Genomic DNA, 16,409 nt, shown 5'->3' with positions numbered 1-16,409 from the left:
TCCCGACGCCCATCGTCATCCCCATCCCCACCCCCATCGTCACCACCATCATCATCCCCATCATCACCACGACCACCAGCATCCCCGTCACCACCGTCCCCTTCCCCATCGTCATCCCCATCATCACCGCCATCCCCACCCCCATCGTCACCCCCGGCACCAGCATCACTACGGCGTCCCCATCACCACCATCTGCCAGCATCCAGGGAGGGCCTGCTCCTTCTCACGCAGGGCCAAAGGCTTGCAGCTGTTCAGGCTTTCCCCGGGCGGCTCCCAGCTCTCTTATAAATATGCTCCTGGGACCATGACCTCCTCTGCCTGCCCCTGGGGCCACTCCATCGGAAGGCCCTGGGACGGCGTCTGCAGTGGGGAGGAATTGTCTCTGCATAATGAAACGGCTTGGCTGTGTAAACACGAGTGGCATCCCGGCTGCTGGGCACTGAACTTATGGTCTGTCTGAGGAGGCCGAGGGGCTGCAGGACAGGGGCCAGGCGGCTGGGAGGCTGAGGCCGCTGGCTTGTGATGCCAGCCCGAGGACCACAGTGGTCTCGGCACGCACGCCGAGTCCCCACCTGTGGCTGTTTCTGGCTGGGTGCCAGGCTCCAGCAGCTGCCCGGCCCTCCCTGGGGCACTGCCTGCAGTTCCAGGGGTGCCAGAATCGTGCCCTGGACCTGCGGGTGGGGAAGACACGCTGCGGAGAATCCCCGGGCGGGTAGCCAGCGTGGGGGATGAAAGCAGGGAGTCTGCGGTGGGGGTGGCCTTTGTCTGCCCCAGGGAGCCCAGGTTTGGTCCCCTGGCTTCACCGGCGGGACCCAGAGCCCATGAGGTGGTGAGTGCAGGTCGGCTCCTCCGAGCGGGGCCTCTGGGAGTGGGCAGAAGGGGAGCCCAGAGAGCCGTCCTGGCCGAGGACATGACTTCGTGCCTGAGCTTTGCCTCACAAAGAATGTGGGGACTCATTTGGGCGGTGGCATTTACCTCCCTCTGCAGCTGAGCCCGGGGCACGGACACCGTGAGGGACCGGGTGGCAAGGCTGGCCTCCGATGTGTGGCGTGCTGGCTTCAGAGGGCTGGGCGCACTGAGGAATCCCGGAGACAGCCTGGGCCACGCAAGTGTGCCCGGGGCCTGGGGTGGTGGGGGTAGGGGGTGACGCCCTTTCACCAACACGTACAGGGACACCATCTTTTCCCTGGAGGACCAGGCACAGGCTGTCTGGCTCGGGAAGTGGGGAGACCGGCACGGAGGACGCGAGGGTCCCCTCCATGATGCGTGCACCCCTCCTCTAAGGACGGTCCTATGTGTGGAGCAGGGTGCTAGGGACCGTGGCCGAAGGTTTGGTTTCTGTCCTGAGGGCTCCCTGCTCCGGCCATTCTGAGTCGGGTGGCTGCGTGCGGTCTGTGGGCTGTGCTTCCACGCCCCTTCCCAGCTTGGCAGGGGGTGCCTCTGACTGGGCGGCCGGGAGCTCCGGGTGCATTTCCGACCCTGCTCTGCTTTCTGGGAGAGTCCGCTGCACCGCATGGTTGCTGAGAGCCTGCTCCTGGCGAGTGTGTGTCTGAGGGCTGAGCTGGGGGTAGAGCAGTGATGAGGCAGATGTGCCCCATCCCCACAGGCACCTGGGCCGGGAGTGGCCAGACAGCGGCAGCAGCGACCGCGTGGCGTGCAGGGAGACCTACGGGATGCTGCAGGGGGGCTCGGGAGCCACCCCCGGCCGCGGTGGAGTGCAGCTCCTCGGCCCCACCCAGCTCTGCCAACAAGGAGGGTCCCTCCCCGAGCCTCAGTTCCTTCTCTAGAAAATGCGGCCGCTGGACTACAGGGCCACAGGGTAAGGAGCCTGGGGGGACTTTCTGGAGGCCCACAGGCCGGAGAAGTGATGCCAAATGCAAGAAAACCCTGAATCGGTCTAAGTGCCTGCTCCCCCGGGGGCTGCTTCAGGGACAGGGGATTCTGCCTGAGCTGGGGTCAGAGGCCCTCTTGTCCCCTCGAAGGGCAGGCAGAAGGGCCCTTTGGCCTGTGATGTCCTTGCTTGCAGAGCGCTGGGTGCGAGCCTGGGACTGCACCTGTTGCCCCCCTCCTACTGCCCACACAGGTGGCTACCCAGGGACCCACACCGGCCTCCCGTGGGGCCCAGCCGGCCCTCAGCACCCAGACAGCCCAGCCCGGCAGGGGGCTGGGCCCCTCCAGCAGCTCCCTCTGGTTACCGTGGTTACCAGGCCGCTGGAGTGGGGGGAGAAACCCTCTTTTCCTCAGCCCTCTCAGTGGCACCCCGTGGGCTTTGCCAGAACCTTCTAACCATGGGTGAGGCAGGGAGCGAGGGCCCGGCCCGGCACACCGGCTCCAGGAGTGTGTGTGTTTGGGAAGGTGGTGTGACTCTGGCAGCTGGGGAGCTCGGGGCTCCCCGAGGGATGCACGGGGCTGGGCCTGGGGGCTCGTGGGACCTGGTCGGCTTTCCTCTCCCCAAGCTGCACGACTGACCCAGCTCAGCCCCACAGAGGAGGCAGGAAACCTCTTGTAAAGATGAGCAGCCCCCCCAGAAGCTTCCTTGCTCAGCCCAGCGTCGCTCCCTGAGGTCGCCCCAGTACTCCTTGCTGTGTCTGCACTTTCTGCACGCAGTTCTCCCTGCCTGGCGCGCTGCCTGGCCCTCTCTCCTCTGACACTTGCCACGGCCCTGCCGGCTCCGGCCTCCCCTCTTCTCCTGAGCACACGGGATGCACTCACAGGTGCCGCCTGCCTGGTCTGCAGGTGCTTCTGCTGTGGCCCGACGGTGCACCTCTGTGCTCTGAAGCCCACGTCTCCCCCCGCTGACTGTGAGTTCATCTGCACCTCCCCGGGGCAGTGAAGGGATGGCTGGGAACCCAGCCCCGGCCTCACCTGCACAAAGCCAGGGGTGGGGTCGAGGTCTCCTCCCAGCAGCTCCAGACCCCTGGGCTGCAGCATCAGACCCACAATGCTTGGCGCATCTCATCTGAACAAATCCTTCTGTTAGGACAGTGGGTCCATGTCCCACGTCCCTCCACACCCCGGTGGCCTCTCTGAGACCCATCTTTCAGGATGAAGGAAAAGCACAGGAAGGTAGCATTCCCTGGTGCCTCCAAAGGGCCCCGGCCGGTCCCCAGACACCCCTTGCTCCCCTTTTCCAAAAGAGTGGGTGTAAACAGGGACGTGTTTGCTGCTGTGGGGAAGTCAATATGTGCCTGTGGCCCTGCAGAAAGGAAGTGCTTTCCGGCTGGGGTTTGCAGTTCCCGTTCTGGGCATTGTGTGTCCTCTGCAGGAGCGAAGGGACAGAGATGGCTCCAGGCCTCTTGTCTCTGACACCTGAACACCTCCTGGCCAGGGAGACTAAAAATACCTTTTCACTGAGAGGGAAAGGCAATACCTCCTGGGTGGGTGGGGGGGGAGGGCGCCGCAGAGATGCGGGAGGGGGGATGCCACAGGATAAGACCAGAGTGACAGAGCCTGCCCCTCTGCGGAGTCCCAGCTTCCTCGGCACCCCGTCACGCATGCGCCCAGACCCGCAGCATCCCCGGCCAAACCTCCGTCCCAGAGGACCCAGCCACCAGTAACAACAGCTTCTTGCCACGCTTGTCAAGATAAAAGCACACGTAGAGGTTCGAAGGTGAGAAGAGCCTAGCAGGTCGTTCCAGTGAAATGCGGGCTTCCTCCGATCCCCAGAATTGAGGGAACCCCAGTGCAGCCCTTCTCATCAGACCCCCCAGTGATCAAAGCTTTCTCCTGCGCAGCCTTAAGGAGACGCAGGAGTGGGGAGCTCACCGGTGAACAGAACAAGCTGCGAAGTGTTCCTCAGAGTGCGGCTCCCCCAGACCTGTCCGTGCTGGTGGGACACGGAGCTCGCGGAGCTGCTCTCCCGGAGCCTTGGGTGACTGTTTCTGGGCACCAGTCCCTGTGGTTCTGGTGTGTGCGCCCCTGGCTCAGGACTGCCTGGCATGCCTAGGGCCCCGGGACCCCCGGAGCCTCCCCTGCTCCCTGCTCAGCAGTCACACAGTAGGCAGAGCTGCCGGCGAAGACAGAGCGTCAGAACCTCCCTGTTTGTGCCTTCTAGTCTTTTCTGACTCGCCTCCATCTAGAAGGGGTGGGGGGGCACTATTTCCAGAGAGGCCCTGCCGCCACAGAGCGTTCAGGATACCAAGACTTCTAGATCCTTCTGTCCTTGGCTGCCCGTGACAGCTTGTGGACATCAGGGCTGGTTTGCTCTGAAAGATCCCACGGCTGCCGAGGAGGGAACATGAAGACACGCTGTGGCGAAGGGGGGGTGGGTGCGCTCAGAGGGTGACTCTGCAGCCCCCCCCCCCCGCCCATGGGCCACTGTGTGTGTCTGCAGGTGTGCAGTGGCCTGAGGTGATGGAGGACGGGGCGAGGCATGTCCCTCTAAGCCCCGGGAGGCTCTTCTCTGCAGACCAAAAGCCACAGGACGTCCTCCCCACCCTCTACAAAGCAGGTGGCTGGGCCCTCCCGGGTGGTCCCCCAAGGACAGGCAGCCCATTCTGGTCCTGACGGGGATCATAAAGTCACTCAAAAGGGGACCCAAGTCACTGTGCGAGCTTTCTGGGGAGCCCCCCTGGTCCGGGTAGGGTGAGCACTTGGGTTCAGTCCATGACTGGAAGCGGCAGGTGAGGGGTTAGAAGGCACCGAGTGAGCACCCCAATGAGCCAGAGACTGTCCCTGGGCTTGGGCTCACATCGTCTCAATTTGCCCCTCCAGAAATAGGGAGGCCCCAGAATGAAGCCAGGCGGCTGGGAAGGTGAGAGCCAGAGACGCAGGGACACGCAGAGCTGACCCCCCACCACGCTCCATGGGCCAGACTGGTGACCGAGGGCCCTGTGGACCAGACCTGGGGTTGAGGGGACGTGAGGCGCTGCTCGTTTGCAGCAGAAACCCGCCCGGTGACGGCCGGTTCGCTGATCTGTTTTGAACTCAGGGTGGGGGCCTGAGAACAAAGGCGTGCCTGGTTTTCAGCCTCCACTTGTGGGAGAGACCCCAACCGAGGCCCAGCAGCCAGGGCCCAAGGTGCCCGTTGGGGGAGATGCTCTGAGTCTGCAGCATGGGTGTGAAGCAGAGGGAGACGGTCCCCTCTCTGCTCCTTCCCTTGCCCCAGCTCTATTTTATGTGTACCCTGCGCGGCATCGAGAGCCAAGGCTGTAAATGCCCGCGCCGGAGTGTCGGGCAGCCTGCGAGGAGGGAGGTCAAGAGAGGCGGGGCCAGGGGTGCGGGCCAGGGTTGCAGGGCTCGGCTCTGCTACGAGGGACCCCCCCCAAGCCCACACGTACACCCGAGGTCTCCAGGGTTAAGTACGTGACCATCTGGCAGAGCAGGGAAAGCTTCCCGAGACCCTGTCCTGCAGGGCTATGAGTTAGAAAGCCGGGTGTGTGGCCATGGGGCACCGTCAGGCTGAGGGCCACGGGGCCCAGAGCTCCTCGGGGTATACAGGGATGGAAAGGCCAGGAAGAAGACACAGCAGGGGCTCATGCTCACCAGCAGGGAGGCTCTCCCGTCTGCCAAGGGCAGGCTGAATGGAAAGCCTCGAGCCACCCCCGCAGCTGACCGCATGGCCAGGTGGGTGACGCTCCCACCTGCCCTGTGTGTGCGCTCTCCTGGGCGAGGCCCTGGTCTCTTTCCCCACCCTGAGGCGGCTGAACCAAGAGAGGGCCGCCTCTCCTCTCCGCCATGCCTGAGAGAGGGCACGAAGCGACCAGGTAGCGGCGCGTGCTGGGCTTCCCTTCACGCAAATGGTGGATTTCCATGACCCCTGGGAGCCAGGACTGAACCCTGACTGTCCTGTGCATCTGAGACCCATCTGTGAGTGTGTGTGCGGGGATGTCTGGGGTTTCCGGAGCACGGTGGGACAGAGAGTTGGTACCTGTCTCAGAGTTCTGGCACAGTAGGGACCGAAGGTGTCCTTAGGAGCCTGGGAGTCTCCATCATTCTCTCCACCACTCCGTGCCTCAGTTTCCCCATCCAGGCTACCCAGCCCATCTTGCAGGGTTATAAGGACCCATCGCGGAGCAAGGTTTAAAGTGCAAACCCAGCAAGACCCAAGTCTTTTCTCCCCTTTCATCTTGCCCAGTGTCTTGGCCCCCTGCCATCTTTTTGGTGACATCTCTGGAAACATGGCACCTATGCTCTGGGGACCTGCCAGGCTGGGCAGGGGGTCTCACCAGAATTCTCTGTGCTTGATGGGTATCCCCCACTCCCAACGGCTCCCCAGTGATGCAGAAAGACCCCCGGGCTCCAGTTTCCTCTGTGCATGTCAGCCATGTTTCCAGAGTGGCTTTCCTGAAGGGCAGCCAAACCCGATGGTTGGGCACCTGCAGAGGGAGCCGGCATCTTCCAGCCATGGGAGTCACAGACGTGACCTGCACTTCCGTTAGTGGGATGCAAAGGCTCTATCTGGGATCCACCCCTGCCCCCGAGTGACCCTGGAGAAGTCTCTGCCTCTGGGTTTCTGTGGACTCCTTTGTTCGGGGGAAGATGGCCCAAACCTTTCGCCTTTTTGAGGTGAGACCCCCCTGGCTGCTAGGAGAGGGGATGGAGGGAGCACCGTGTCTCTGGCCCTAGACACCATCAGAGACGGTCTTCCCCAAACGCTGCCGGCAGCTGCCACCGTCCTGCCCTCTTATCCAGGGACTCCAGGAAACCACTCTGAGTCTGGGACCTCTGCTGACATGAAGGTCACCAAGACTTTTTTGTCAAAGACTATGCATGTGCTGCTTTCAGCCAGAGTCCCCGGAAACGAAGCATGTTACACATGTTCTAGCAGCGAGGGGACCTTCCTTTGCCACACACTGTGCTGTCCAGTTGCCATGGGCCCAGGATCAACAAACAGGCTCCCTCCTTCTGAGCCCTCACCGGAAACTGCCAAACAAAACTTGTGCCACTAGCTTCCTCCTGAATCATTTGAGGTCTACAAGATCACTGAAAACGTAAAGGCAAGAAAGAAAGCCAGCCCTGTGGGGTGAGGCCTCTCAAGCTGTCCCATCTACGGAGCTCACTTGGCCCTCAGACCCCCAGCGCCCGCGGCCGGCTGTGACACTTACAAGGAAAAAAGTGGTGCCCGTCTCTACACTGGCAGTGTGCAATTGCTTTGGGGCCCACTTCCTCCCAGCCAGGCTCCACATCCAGACCCAAAAGGGCTTTGAGCATGACATCTGGGTTTCCCATTTTTCATGATCCCCATCCCCATGGCCTGTCTGAGTCCCGGGGGCTAAGCAGGGCATCCGGTGTCTGGCAACTGGTAGTATAGAGAGACACACAAGCAGCTGGACCCGGTTTTATATGGGATGCATCTCCAGCTTGCTTGCCAGGCAGGAACGTGCGGTAGCGCACACACCTTCAGTGCCACTGAGGCTGTGTATGGACCTGGAGTGTCTTAAAGGACGCAACCTGGGGAGCCAATGCCCTCTGGGCCCCCGCTGAGACAGCACTCGGGCAGGAGCACAGGGACCGCACATGAGCCTGGCTCTGCAGGTGGATGTTTTTCCAAGCAGTAATCAGGAGGGCAGATGGGGCCCCCCACACGCGGGTCCCCGAGCCCTGCAATGTGTTAGGAGTGGGAGCTAGCTCCTGGCACTGGAAGGGGGATGGCATTTTTGAGGAGGAGGAGAAGTTGCAGAGAAAGAAGAAATCCTGAAACAACAGACAGTGGGACAGCTGTGGCCTGAACTTGGTGTTCTTACTCCTCGGATGTGCATGTATTAATTTCCATAAATGCTAATAGTCCATTTCCCCAAGAGCTATTACTTATGTCATCTCCCTTTGGATGCGGTTCAACACAGGACAGACAAATGAAAGGGAGAGAAGGCAGCCCCTACTGGCTGGGCCCCAGCTTCCCACCCCTGTCCCCACCAGGCAACTCAGGTCCGTTTCTTAAGGTGGTCGTGGTAACCAGCTACGGGGTCAAGATCCCCAGCTTTCAGCCCCACAGCCCAGTCCTGTCATGCCAGAAGCAAAGAAAGTTACCAACCCCAAAAATGCTGAATCACAAAGTGAGGTTGAGAAGGAAAGTGGGGGTGGGGTGGGGAGGGTGACAGTGGCCAGGAAGGAAGGCAGGAAAGGGTCCTAAGGGGTTTCCCACCTGGAGCCCCCTAGGATGCTCTGGGCAAAGCGCAGTCCCCCATGGGATCCCCCAGTCCAAATGGCAGGAGGAGCGGAGCCAGGGTGCGCCTGGGTGGGAGGGTGGCAAGGTGGGCAGGTACAAGGGCTGCGGTCACTGCAGCAGGAAGAGCAGTGCGGCTGCGGGGTCTCTGCGTCCTGCGGGAGCAGCAGCAGGTAGGGAGGCAGGGAGAGGAGAAGCTGACGATGGGGAAGGGGCCCAGGGACGGGGTTGGGTGGGGTTGGGTGTGCAGGTAGCCAGGGGAACTGGTGCAGGAAGGGAGTGCCAAGGTCCTGCAAGGTGGAGGGAGAGCGTCCACGGGAGGAGATGCAGGGGCTGGGAGCAGAACGGATGGGAGGATGGGGACAGCGATCAGGAGCGAGAGGCAGGGCGAGCCTTCAGGAGCAACAAGGAGGCGAGATGGGGAGGTCCGTGACCAGACGCGCTCAGATGGGGCTGCGCAGAGGCCGGGAGAGGGGATGGGAAGGGGGGATGGGGGCAGGGGGAGGCGAGGCTGCGGGAAGGGGAAGTGGCGGAGATGGGGAAGAATGCGCCGGGACGAGGGGAGGGATGAAGTTTGGGGCAGGGGTCGGGGATGGGAGCTGAAAGGTCGGGCGGGATGGGGGAAGGGAGGTGGTGGAGGAGGAGGTGAGCCGGCTGGAGAGGAGGTGAGGTCGGAGGCGGGCGCGGGGACGCGCCGGGGAAGAGGAGATGGAGAATCAGCGCGGGCCTCGCGGGTGCCCGCCGCCGCTCTCTCGGCGCACGGCAGTGGACGGCGCGGCCCGCGGGGTCCCCCCGCACTTACCTGGGGGGCTCCAGCTCCGAATCCTGTGCCCCGCTCCGGATCTTCCTTCCCGCCTTGCCCCGGCGACTTGAGCGCCCCCGAATCCCGCTCGCTCCGCCAGGTTCCGCCCGCAGCATCTTCACCTCGTGGGACGCCCGGGGCCACGCCTCTGCTAGCTTCTCATTGGTTGGCCTTCACGCCAGTCATATGCCAATTGGCTGAGGGGTCGCCGGCCATGCAAATCAGGACGGGCCCGCCGCCGCGCCGATTGGCTGGCGCTGCAGGAGCGGAGCCTCGGGGCTGGGGCTCCGATTGGTCCCGAGGCCCTGCCAACGACGCTGACGCGGGGCGGGTTCCCGGCCCCCGCGCGCGCCGCGCCGCCTGCCGAGGCTCCTCCCGCGGTGGCGGCGGGCGGGCGACCCTCGGCCGGTCCTCAGCCCGCTCGACCTGCGGCTCCGGCGGGTACCGGCCGGCGGGCGGGGCTCTGGGCCCGCGGTGGGGGCGCGTCCCCCACAGCCTGAGCCTCGGCGGCTGGGGCGCGGCCGCGGCGGGTCGTCTCCTAGGTAACGCTGCCGGCGGCGGGCGGAACCACGCCGGCGGGCGCGCGGGGAGGGCGGACGCGGCTCTGCGCGCTGGTGGCGGCCGAGCGGGCCGGGGGCTCCCGGGGCCCGGGGTGGGGGTGCTGCGTGCGGCTCTCCACGGGGACCGGGGGCCGGCGTCCTTCGCATCCCGCCCCCGATTGACGCTCGGTGCGGCCCGGGCTTCCCTGAGCGTCGGGGGTCCCTGGGGCCCAGCGCGCGCCCTCGCTGCCTCCCGGCTCAGACGGGCGCGGTGCCCCTGGGGAGGCCCCGACGCCGGCCCTCCGCGCTCGGCGTCCCGCAGCTGGGGACCCTGCAGGGTGCCTGTGCCCCGGCCGCGTCCTCGTCTCCGCCGGGGGCTGTTCCCGCCGGCGCGTCCCGGAGCCGCGGCCCAGCGGAGGCGGCGAGACTTCGGGGCTCCTGCGGGAGGCTCTGCCCGCCCTGCGGGTCCTGCCTGCCTCGGGCCGCCCTGCCCGCCGCGGGCCCTCGCGCTGACTTCCTGACCGGCCTGGGGCTGGCCGTCTGGGCCCGTCCCGCAGCCCCAGTGCCCGGCTGTCCCGCGCGTTCCTTCCGGCCCAGAGGCCCCACCTGTGCGCGTCTCCAGGGCCTGTCTCCGGGGCAGACCGCCGCTCCGGTCTTCAGGGCTGCGTTGCCCCGTGATTGGGACTCGGGGCTCCGCTTCCAGCCCCGCGCCGGTCCCAGCTCAGCGCGCTGCACGCCTCCCGGTCGCTCGCGGAGCTCGCAGCGCGGCCTCGCTGGGTGCTAACTTAAATCCCGTGTCTGCCTCACCCCAGATACCCTCCAGAGGGCAGGGAGCCCGTCTGCTGAGTTGAGGACGGTTTCTCCAGTGCCTGGCACCTGGTAGGTACGCAAAGAGGATTGCTTGAGCGAGGGCATTCTGGGCAGTGCTTGATGACACCTCCACGCACTCCCCGAACAGCTTCCCAAAGCTTTTCAGTCTTCAGCATCCCAGCTCTTGTTCTCTGCTTGGAAGGAAGCTGCCCCCCCCCCCCCCGCCCCCGGGGGACTTGCACAGCTCCTCATGGCTCTGGCCCCCCCGCTCCTTCTCCTGGGAACCATTGTTGGTGAGATTTCCTCCTGGCTTCCCTCTTCAGTGCTGGAGTTCCCTGTTCTTTCTGCCCGCTGCCCCCCCTGCCCAAAGGAGACAGAATTAGGCTTGTCTCCTTTGTGCAGCTCACACCCGCTCCCATGTCTTTCCCCCACTGGATTTTTAGCTTCTTAAAGACCTGGTATTTGGCGGCGGTCTCCATCATTGTAGGCACTGGAACAGAAGAGGTGTGCCAAGCAGGGCCCCCTGGGAGACCTCACGGTCCCCCCCATCCTGTAGATGGGACACAGGCAGGGAGGGCAACAGACTCGCTGAAGTCTGAGGACAGCGGGGGTTAGCCGGGGCTCCTCAGCCCATGTCCCGCTGCAGGCCCCAGGGCCTCTCCTGGCTTTGATCCTAGTGGCTTTGAGGCCGGTCATGACCAGCCATGTGGCTTTGGCCTGGCCCTTTAACCCGAGCGTCACTGACCTTGTCTGTGATACTCATCTACACAGTTTTTGGAATAATACCCATGAAAAGGTCTGTGTGTGCCTGACTCACAGTAGGGCTGTGAAAGCTGGTGCATTTTCTTGTTTCTGCCCTGGAGAACCCTTTCTGTGGGCTCAAAGCAGGGAACTCTCTCTCTTTTCTCTTCATTGTTCATCTAGCTCCAAAAGTCCTTCTTTCCTCCGTAGCATTCTTAAGTCCTGCACAGTGTAATTTAATTATTTACCTAATCGTTAAAAGATTTTTGCTGAGGACCTAGCCCTGACCTCACTGAGCTCCGTCTTGCAGGACAACAGCAGCGTGGAGCCTGAGGAAGCACGGTGACTTTCTCTGACGGGATCCCTTGTTGGGGAGCAACTGGTGGGGGATGGGAGTGCTCACCCCGAGGAAGGGGCATCTGCTTTGTGTCCTAGAGGATGAGTGGGAATTTTCTAGGGGGACATGTGTGTGCCGAGGGGAACCGAGAGGGCATGGTGTCCAGGAGGAATTGTAGCTGGGGCAGGGTGGGGCCAGAGTGGCCGGAGAGGGAAGGAGGGTCAGGTGGCAGTCAGGTGGGGGTTGGGAGAAAGAGCTTTGTGTCCACCTGTCTCCCACTCCCAAGAGCCTGTGTCTCAGGTGCCCTCTCCCTCCATTGCCCACCTGGACTGTTGCTACTTTCCTCCACGTGCCCGGCTCACCATTTTGGTTGGGTGGCTCTCCCTTTCGGAAGGGGATGCCTTTCCTCCCAGTGTGCATCCTTCTGGTACAGCCTGGGGCCGTCCCGGGGATGTGTTTCCTCTGCCAGGTGGACCGGCATGGAAGAAGTGTTCTTCAGCATCTGCTGGCTACGTGTGGTAGCCAGGGGGAGGGGAAGGAGGTGCTGGGTGAGGAATCTGGGGCAAGCGAGCAAAGTCCGGAACGGCCTGCAAAGGAGACACGTCCTCCCGCTGGGAGAGCACCGTGGGCAGCGTGCTGGGGCCCCTTCCGAAGGTGATGCTTTGCCACAGTGCTCCCGAGACACGAAGGGCTTCTACACAGGAAGTTTCAGTCCTTTTTTTTTTTTTTAAAGATTTTATTTATTTGAGAGAGTGTGTGTGAGCGAGAGAGCATAAGCAGGGGGAGCAGCAGAGAGAGGGAGAAGCAGGCTCCCCACTGAGCAGGGAGCCTGGTGTGGGGCTCGATCTCAGGACCTGGGGATCATGACTTGCACAGAAGGCAGACGCTTTACCGACTGCCCCACCCAGGCGCCCCAGGAAGGTTCAGTCCTTAATGTCACTCACTTGGTATGAATTAACCTCTCCATTTTGTAATGAAAGTTAATAGGAAAATACTCTTTCTCTTAAAAATGCTTGGGAGTCAACTTTATTGAAACCTCAATTTGATTTTATGAAAATTTATTGAGTTCTGATGGTGAGTCAGGTGCCAAGGACACAGGAACGTAGATCCCCTTACGCTAGTGGTTGGCCAGTGGGCAGGTCCGTACGGGAGAGGTGGCAAGTGCTGTGACCACAGGAAGCACGGGGAGTGGGTGGGCCCAGCAGCTGGCCCTGGAGCCTCCAAGATGCTCTCCTGGGCAGGGGGCCCTCCTGCCGGGTATCGGGTCTCTGCTGCTTACAGGTGGTAGCAGCGTGAGTGTCTCGTGGCTTTCCTAACAGCACCGCAAACTGGGTGGCTCGAAGCCCAGATTTATCCTCTTTCTGTTCTGGAGGGTCAGAAGCCCAAAATCAGTATCCCTGGGCTAAAGTCAAGGTGTGGGAGGGCCGTGTTCCTGCTGAAGGCTCTGGGGGAGAGTCTGTTCCTTGCCTTTTCTAGCGGGTCCTGGGCTTGTGGCCCCTCCCTCTTGGTGGTCTCCCAACCTTTTCTCTGACCCTCTTGCCTCCCTCTTATAAGGACCGTGTGACTACCTCAGGCCCATCTGTGTAATTCAGGCAATTTTCCCGCACCTTAAGGTCTTTCACTTAATCATGCTTCCATAGGCCCTGATGCCACGTGAGGTCCCACATTCACAGGTTCTGGGGATTGGGACGTAGACATCTTTGGGGCCATTACTTAGCCGGCACGGAAAGCCTCTAAGGGCTTTTCTTGGCTCCTGCAGCTCTGCTCCGATGGGAGTGGCGGCTGCCTTCCATCAGGCTGTCTCCGCCTAGAGGTCTGGGTTCTGTTGGCAGGGCTCCCCACCCCTGTCGGCACCAGTCTCCCCTGGGCTGGCTTTGACTTCAGGCTCTCCCTGGAGTGGCAGGGTAGCCCCTGGGGTTTCAGGCTGGCCTGGGCAGCTCCTGCCCTCCCAGCAGAGACGGCCTCTCCAGAGAGAGCTGTGGCCAGACTCCCGGGGACGTCGGTGATTGGCACAGTGTGGGTCACATGTTCGTCACCAAGTGCCCTGCCCCAGATCGTGGGCAGCCTTCCCACGCGTGGGTTTGGGTGGCGGGGGGTTGCTCCTTAAGACAAAGTTATCGAGCGGATAAAAGCAACAAAAAAGGAACAAAAAAGCAACGCATGTGTGCTCACATGGTGACGGTCCTGGTCTGGAGGCTGCAGTGTAGGCCTCCCTGCAGGGGCTGGGGGTGCGGGGGTGCTCCCGTGGGGGCTCCTTGCCTGGGCCCCCTGGATGTGGGGGAGCTTTCCAGGCCAATCAAGCCCATGCTCTAGGGGCTCCCTCCGCTCCCTACACAGCCTGCAAGGGCGAGGGTCCCGTTAGAAGAGCCTTTCTCAGACTTCGTAGTGTCCTACCCTTTTACACTTTAAACAATTGCGGAGGACTCCTTCTGTTTCCTTTAGTTATGTCCGCCAGTATTTGCTGTATTGGAGATGAAGACTGAGAAGCGTTAGGAAGGTTGCTGCTCACGTGGGGATAACAATAGACCCGTTACATGTTGGCGTAAAATGTTCTTTTTATGAAGACCAACTGTTTTCCAGAACAAAAAAGTTAGCAGGAAGAGGGCTGGTTTTACATTTTTGCAAGTTTCTGTAGCGTCTGGCATAGTAGACAGCTGGGTCTCATATAGACTTTTTTTTTTTTTCAAGATTGATTTATTTATTTGAGAGAGACTTCACGAGCGTGGTAGGGAGGAGCCGAGGGTAGAGGAGAGAGTGAGAGGGAGAAACAGAATCCCAAGCAGACTCCCTGCTGGTTGCAGAGTCTGACTTGGGACTCGATCCCATGACCCTGAGATCAAGACCAGAGCCAAAACCAAGAGTCAGAGGCTGAACCGACGGAGCCGCCCAGGCACCCCGAGGCTGGTCTCTCATCCGTTGACAAAGTTGTTGTGGTTGACAACAAGAAACTCAGTGTCACCCCGAGAAGGGAAGAGTGTTCTAGGGAACTGTGGATGTTCTCCTGGCATCCCTCACCCACACGCCACCGTGGTGGTTTCTTAAAGGTCCGTGCGGTGTGGGCTTGGGCAGCCTGCCGGGGAATGTGCCCTTGCGTCTGTCCTGCACAGGCTGGATCTTCCGTTCACACGGGCCTCTCTATCATGATGCATCGCTCGCCTGGAAAATACTGCCTCTGAGGCATGTGGACCTTCCGGATTCTTGCACATTTAATCCTGTAGTCTCCACAGGTGAAATTGTCGCCGTCCGCATCCATCGCCAGGCGCGTTTTTAAGGAGGAGGAAGCTGTCAGGTTCGCGGCAGAGGATACAGAGTTTCCCGGTTCTGAGTTTGCCCGCAAGCCCGATTCTTAGGACCAGTTTTCCTGGAAGCGACAGACTCATTCAGTGGATGTTTGGGAGACCATCTGCGAAGTGCCTGACTTTGGGAATAAGCCTGGTCCGTCCCTCAGTGGCTCTTTGAGTAAAGGTTACGGTATCGCTGGCTAGCGGGGGACGTGCTCCAGGGACGCTCGTGGCAGCCGTGTGTGCTGTGTCTTTCCCTTCTTGTCCCAGAGTGACAAGGGTCAAGATGTAATACAACGGGCTCCTGGGGGCCCCGGCTGCTGCGCCCATGCCCGTGCACTGAGAAAGGCAAAAAGTGCATCTGACTATTATGAAAATAGCTTTGACCTTGTGGAGCCCTGGACAAGCCCAGGGAGCTGCAGGGGCTGGGCACCCCATTTACGGAGCCACTGTCTTGGGAGATGAAGTCTCCCTATCTTGTGTGTCGTTTTAGCGCACAGAATTCAGGTTCTTATCAAAGCCCAGAGCTTAAGATTCAGGGTCCGCTGACAAGAGGCCAGAGAATGGGGAAGGTCCCGATCTCTGGCTGGCTGGAAGGCGGATGACGTCCTTAGTGAGCCAGGTCACCCAGAAGCCCACAATATGCAAAATCTGTCCCAAACTGGCTTTGGCAACAAAAGGCTGTTTGTGTGGCGGAGCCGTCCCGGGTGGCTTCAGGGTGTCCTTGACCCAGGGCTCCATCCGTGGCACCTAGACCCATTGGCCCTTGCTTTGCTTTGGCTCTGCTTGCTTTCTTCCTGTGGGTCTCAAGGAAACTGCTCTACGGTGGCTCCTGACCGCTCCATATTGATGACCTTTCTACCCAGAGGGCTGCAGAGAAGAATATTTCCTTCTCTCTGCAGAGCCGGCGGAAGCTGTGAGATGTGCATCTCCTTGGCTCTGACTGGGTCATGCTTCCAGGTCCCCTCTACAATGATGGCCCTAGTTCCCAAGGCCTGGCACTGTTGTGTAGTGCTCAGCCTTCACAGCTGTACAGAGCAGCCTTGCATGTGCCGGTCTCTCTGCCGGTTAATGAGGCCGGTATAGTCTTGCTGTAGTTGGCTCCTGAGAGCAGGGACAGAGGGGATCTGGAGCCAGAGGGGTGTGTTCGCCAGGAGAGGGCAGCACCGGTCCCAGTCTGTTGTACTGGGGTTTGGAGGGTGGAATTGCAGTGTGGGTTTTCGGTTGGAGGGTCCTCTGGGATGCAGGGGCGGTAGGAACCTTTCAGGATCGCTCTGAGCGTTCTGGCCTTTCTAACTCTTATTTATTTGAACACAGATTGTGCAGGTAATCCCGGAGGCCCAGGAGACCCTCAGACTGGCAGAATGAATGACTGGCTCAGGATTTTTGACCAGAATGTGCTGGTCCCCCCCCACCCACAGAGAGCACGCCAGCCTTTAAAGGAATCAACAGCGTTTCAGTGTGTCCTGAAGTGGCTTGATGGGCCACTGATGAAGCAGGTAAAGGAATTTGCTGTTTATTGTCCTGTGCCTGTTGCCACTGCTCTCAGCTGAGGGGGTATTGATTTTCGCTTACTCGAGACCTGCCACTGCACCCATTACCTCGGGCCTCGGCAGTATCTGGACATAAAGTGGCTCGTCAGCACAGAGAACACGTGATTCAGCGACTCGGTCAGCACTTCCGACACTGGTTAAGGTTTCTCTCTGCCCACAGTAGAGCCATTTTAAAACCCAGGTGATCGGATTTCCTGCGTTGTTTCTGAGCAAGGTTTGCAGGAGGTGGGCCCGTGCCTGAC

At 61.1% G+C, this 16,409-nt stretch overlaps 2 protein-coding genes across 3 annotated transcripts in view; one reads left to right on the top strand and one right to left on the bottom strand.

The window, feature by feature from the left end:
- The window catches only part of KCNAB2 (potassium voltage-gated channel subfamily A regulatory beta subunit 2), an 80,564-nt gene extending 71,527 nt beyond the window's left edge, over positions 1-9,037 (bottom strand). The window contains exon 1 of one of the 2 annotated variants that reach the window (XM_044237006.1): positions 8,907-9,037. In XM_044237006.1, coding sequence (XP_044092941.1) covers positions 8,907-9,022 — 116 coding nt within the window. In that variant the 5' untranslated portion in view covers positions 9,023-9,037. The remainder of the gene's footprint in view (positions 1-8,906) is intronic. The other variant, XM_044237005.1, reaches the window with a different exon arrangement.
- Positions 9,038-9,349: 312 nt separating this feature from the next.
- NPHP4 (nephrocystin 4) overlaps positions 9,350-16,409 on the top strand; it is a 105,713-nt gene continuing 98,653 nt past the window's right edge. Inside the window, exons 1-4 of the mRNA XM_044237000.1 lie at positions 9,350-9,448; positions 10,258-10,324; positions 14,552-14,768; positions 15,932-16,113. Of these exons, the coding sequence (XP_044092935.1) occupies positions 15,979-16,113 (135 nt within the window). The 5' untranslated portion in view covers positions 9,350-9,448; positions 10,258-10,324; positions 14,552-14,768; positions 15,932-15,978. The remainder of the gene's footprint in view (positions 9,449-10,257; positions 10,325-14,551; positions 14,769-15,931; positions 16,114-16,409) is intronic.

This window comes from Neovison vison, chromosome 2, assembly GCF_020171115.1.
Source record: "Neovison vison isolate M4711 chromosome 2, ASM_NN_V1, whole genome shotgun sequence".
Lineage (NCBI taxonomy): Eukaryota > Metazoa > Chordata > Mammalia > Carnivora > Mustelidae > Neogale > Neogale vison.
The sequence above is the reverse complement of the archived record's forward strand: the minus strand, read 5'-3'. Positions and strand labels throughout refer to the sequence as shown.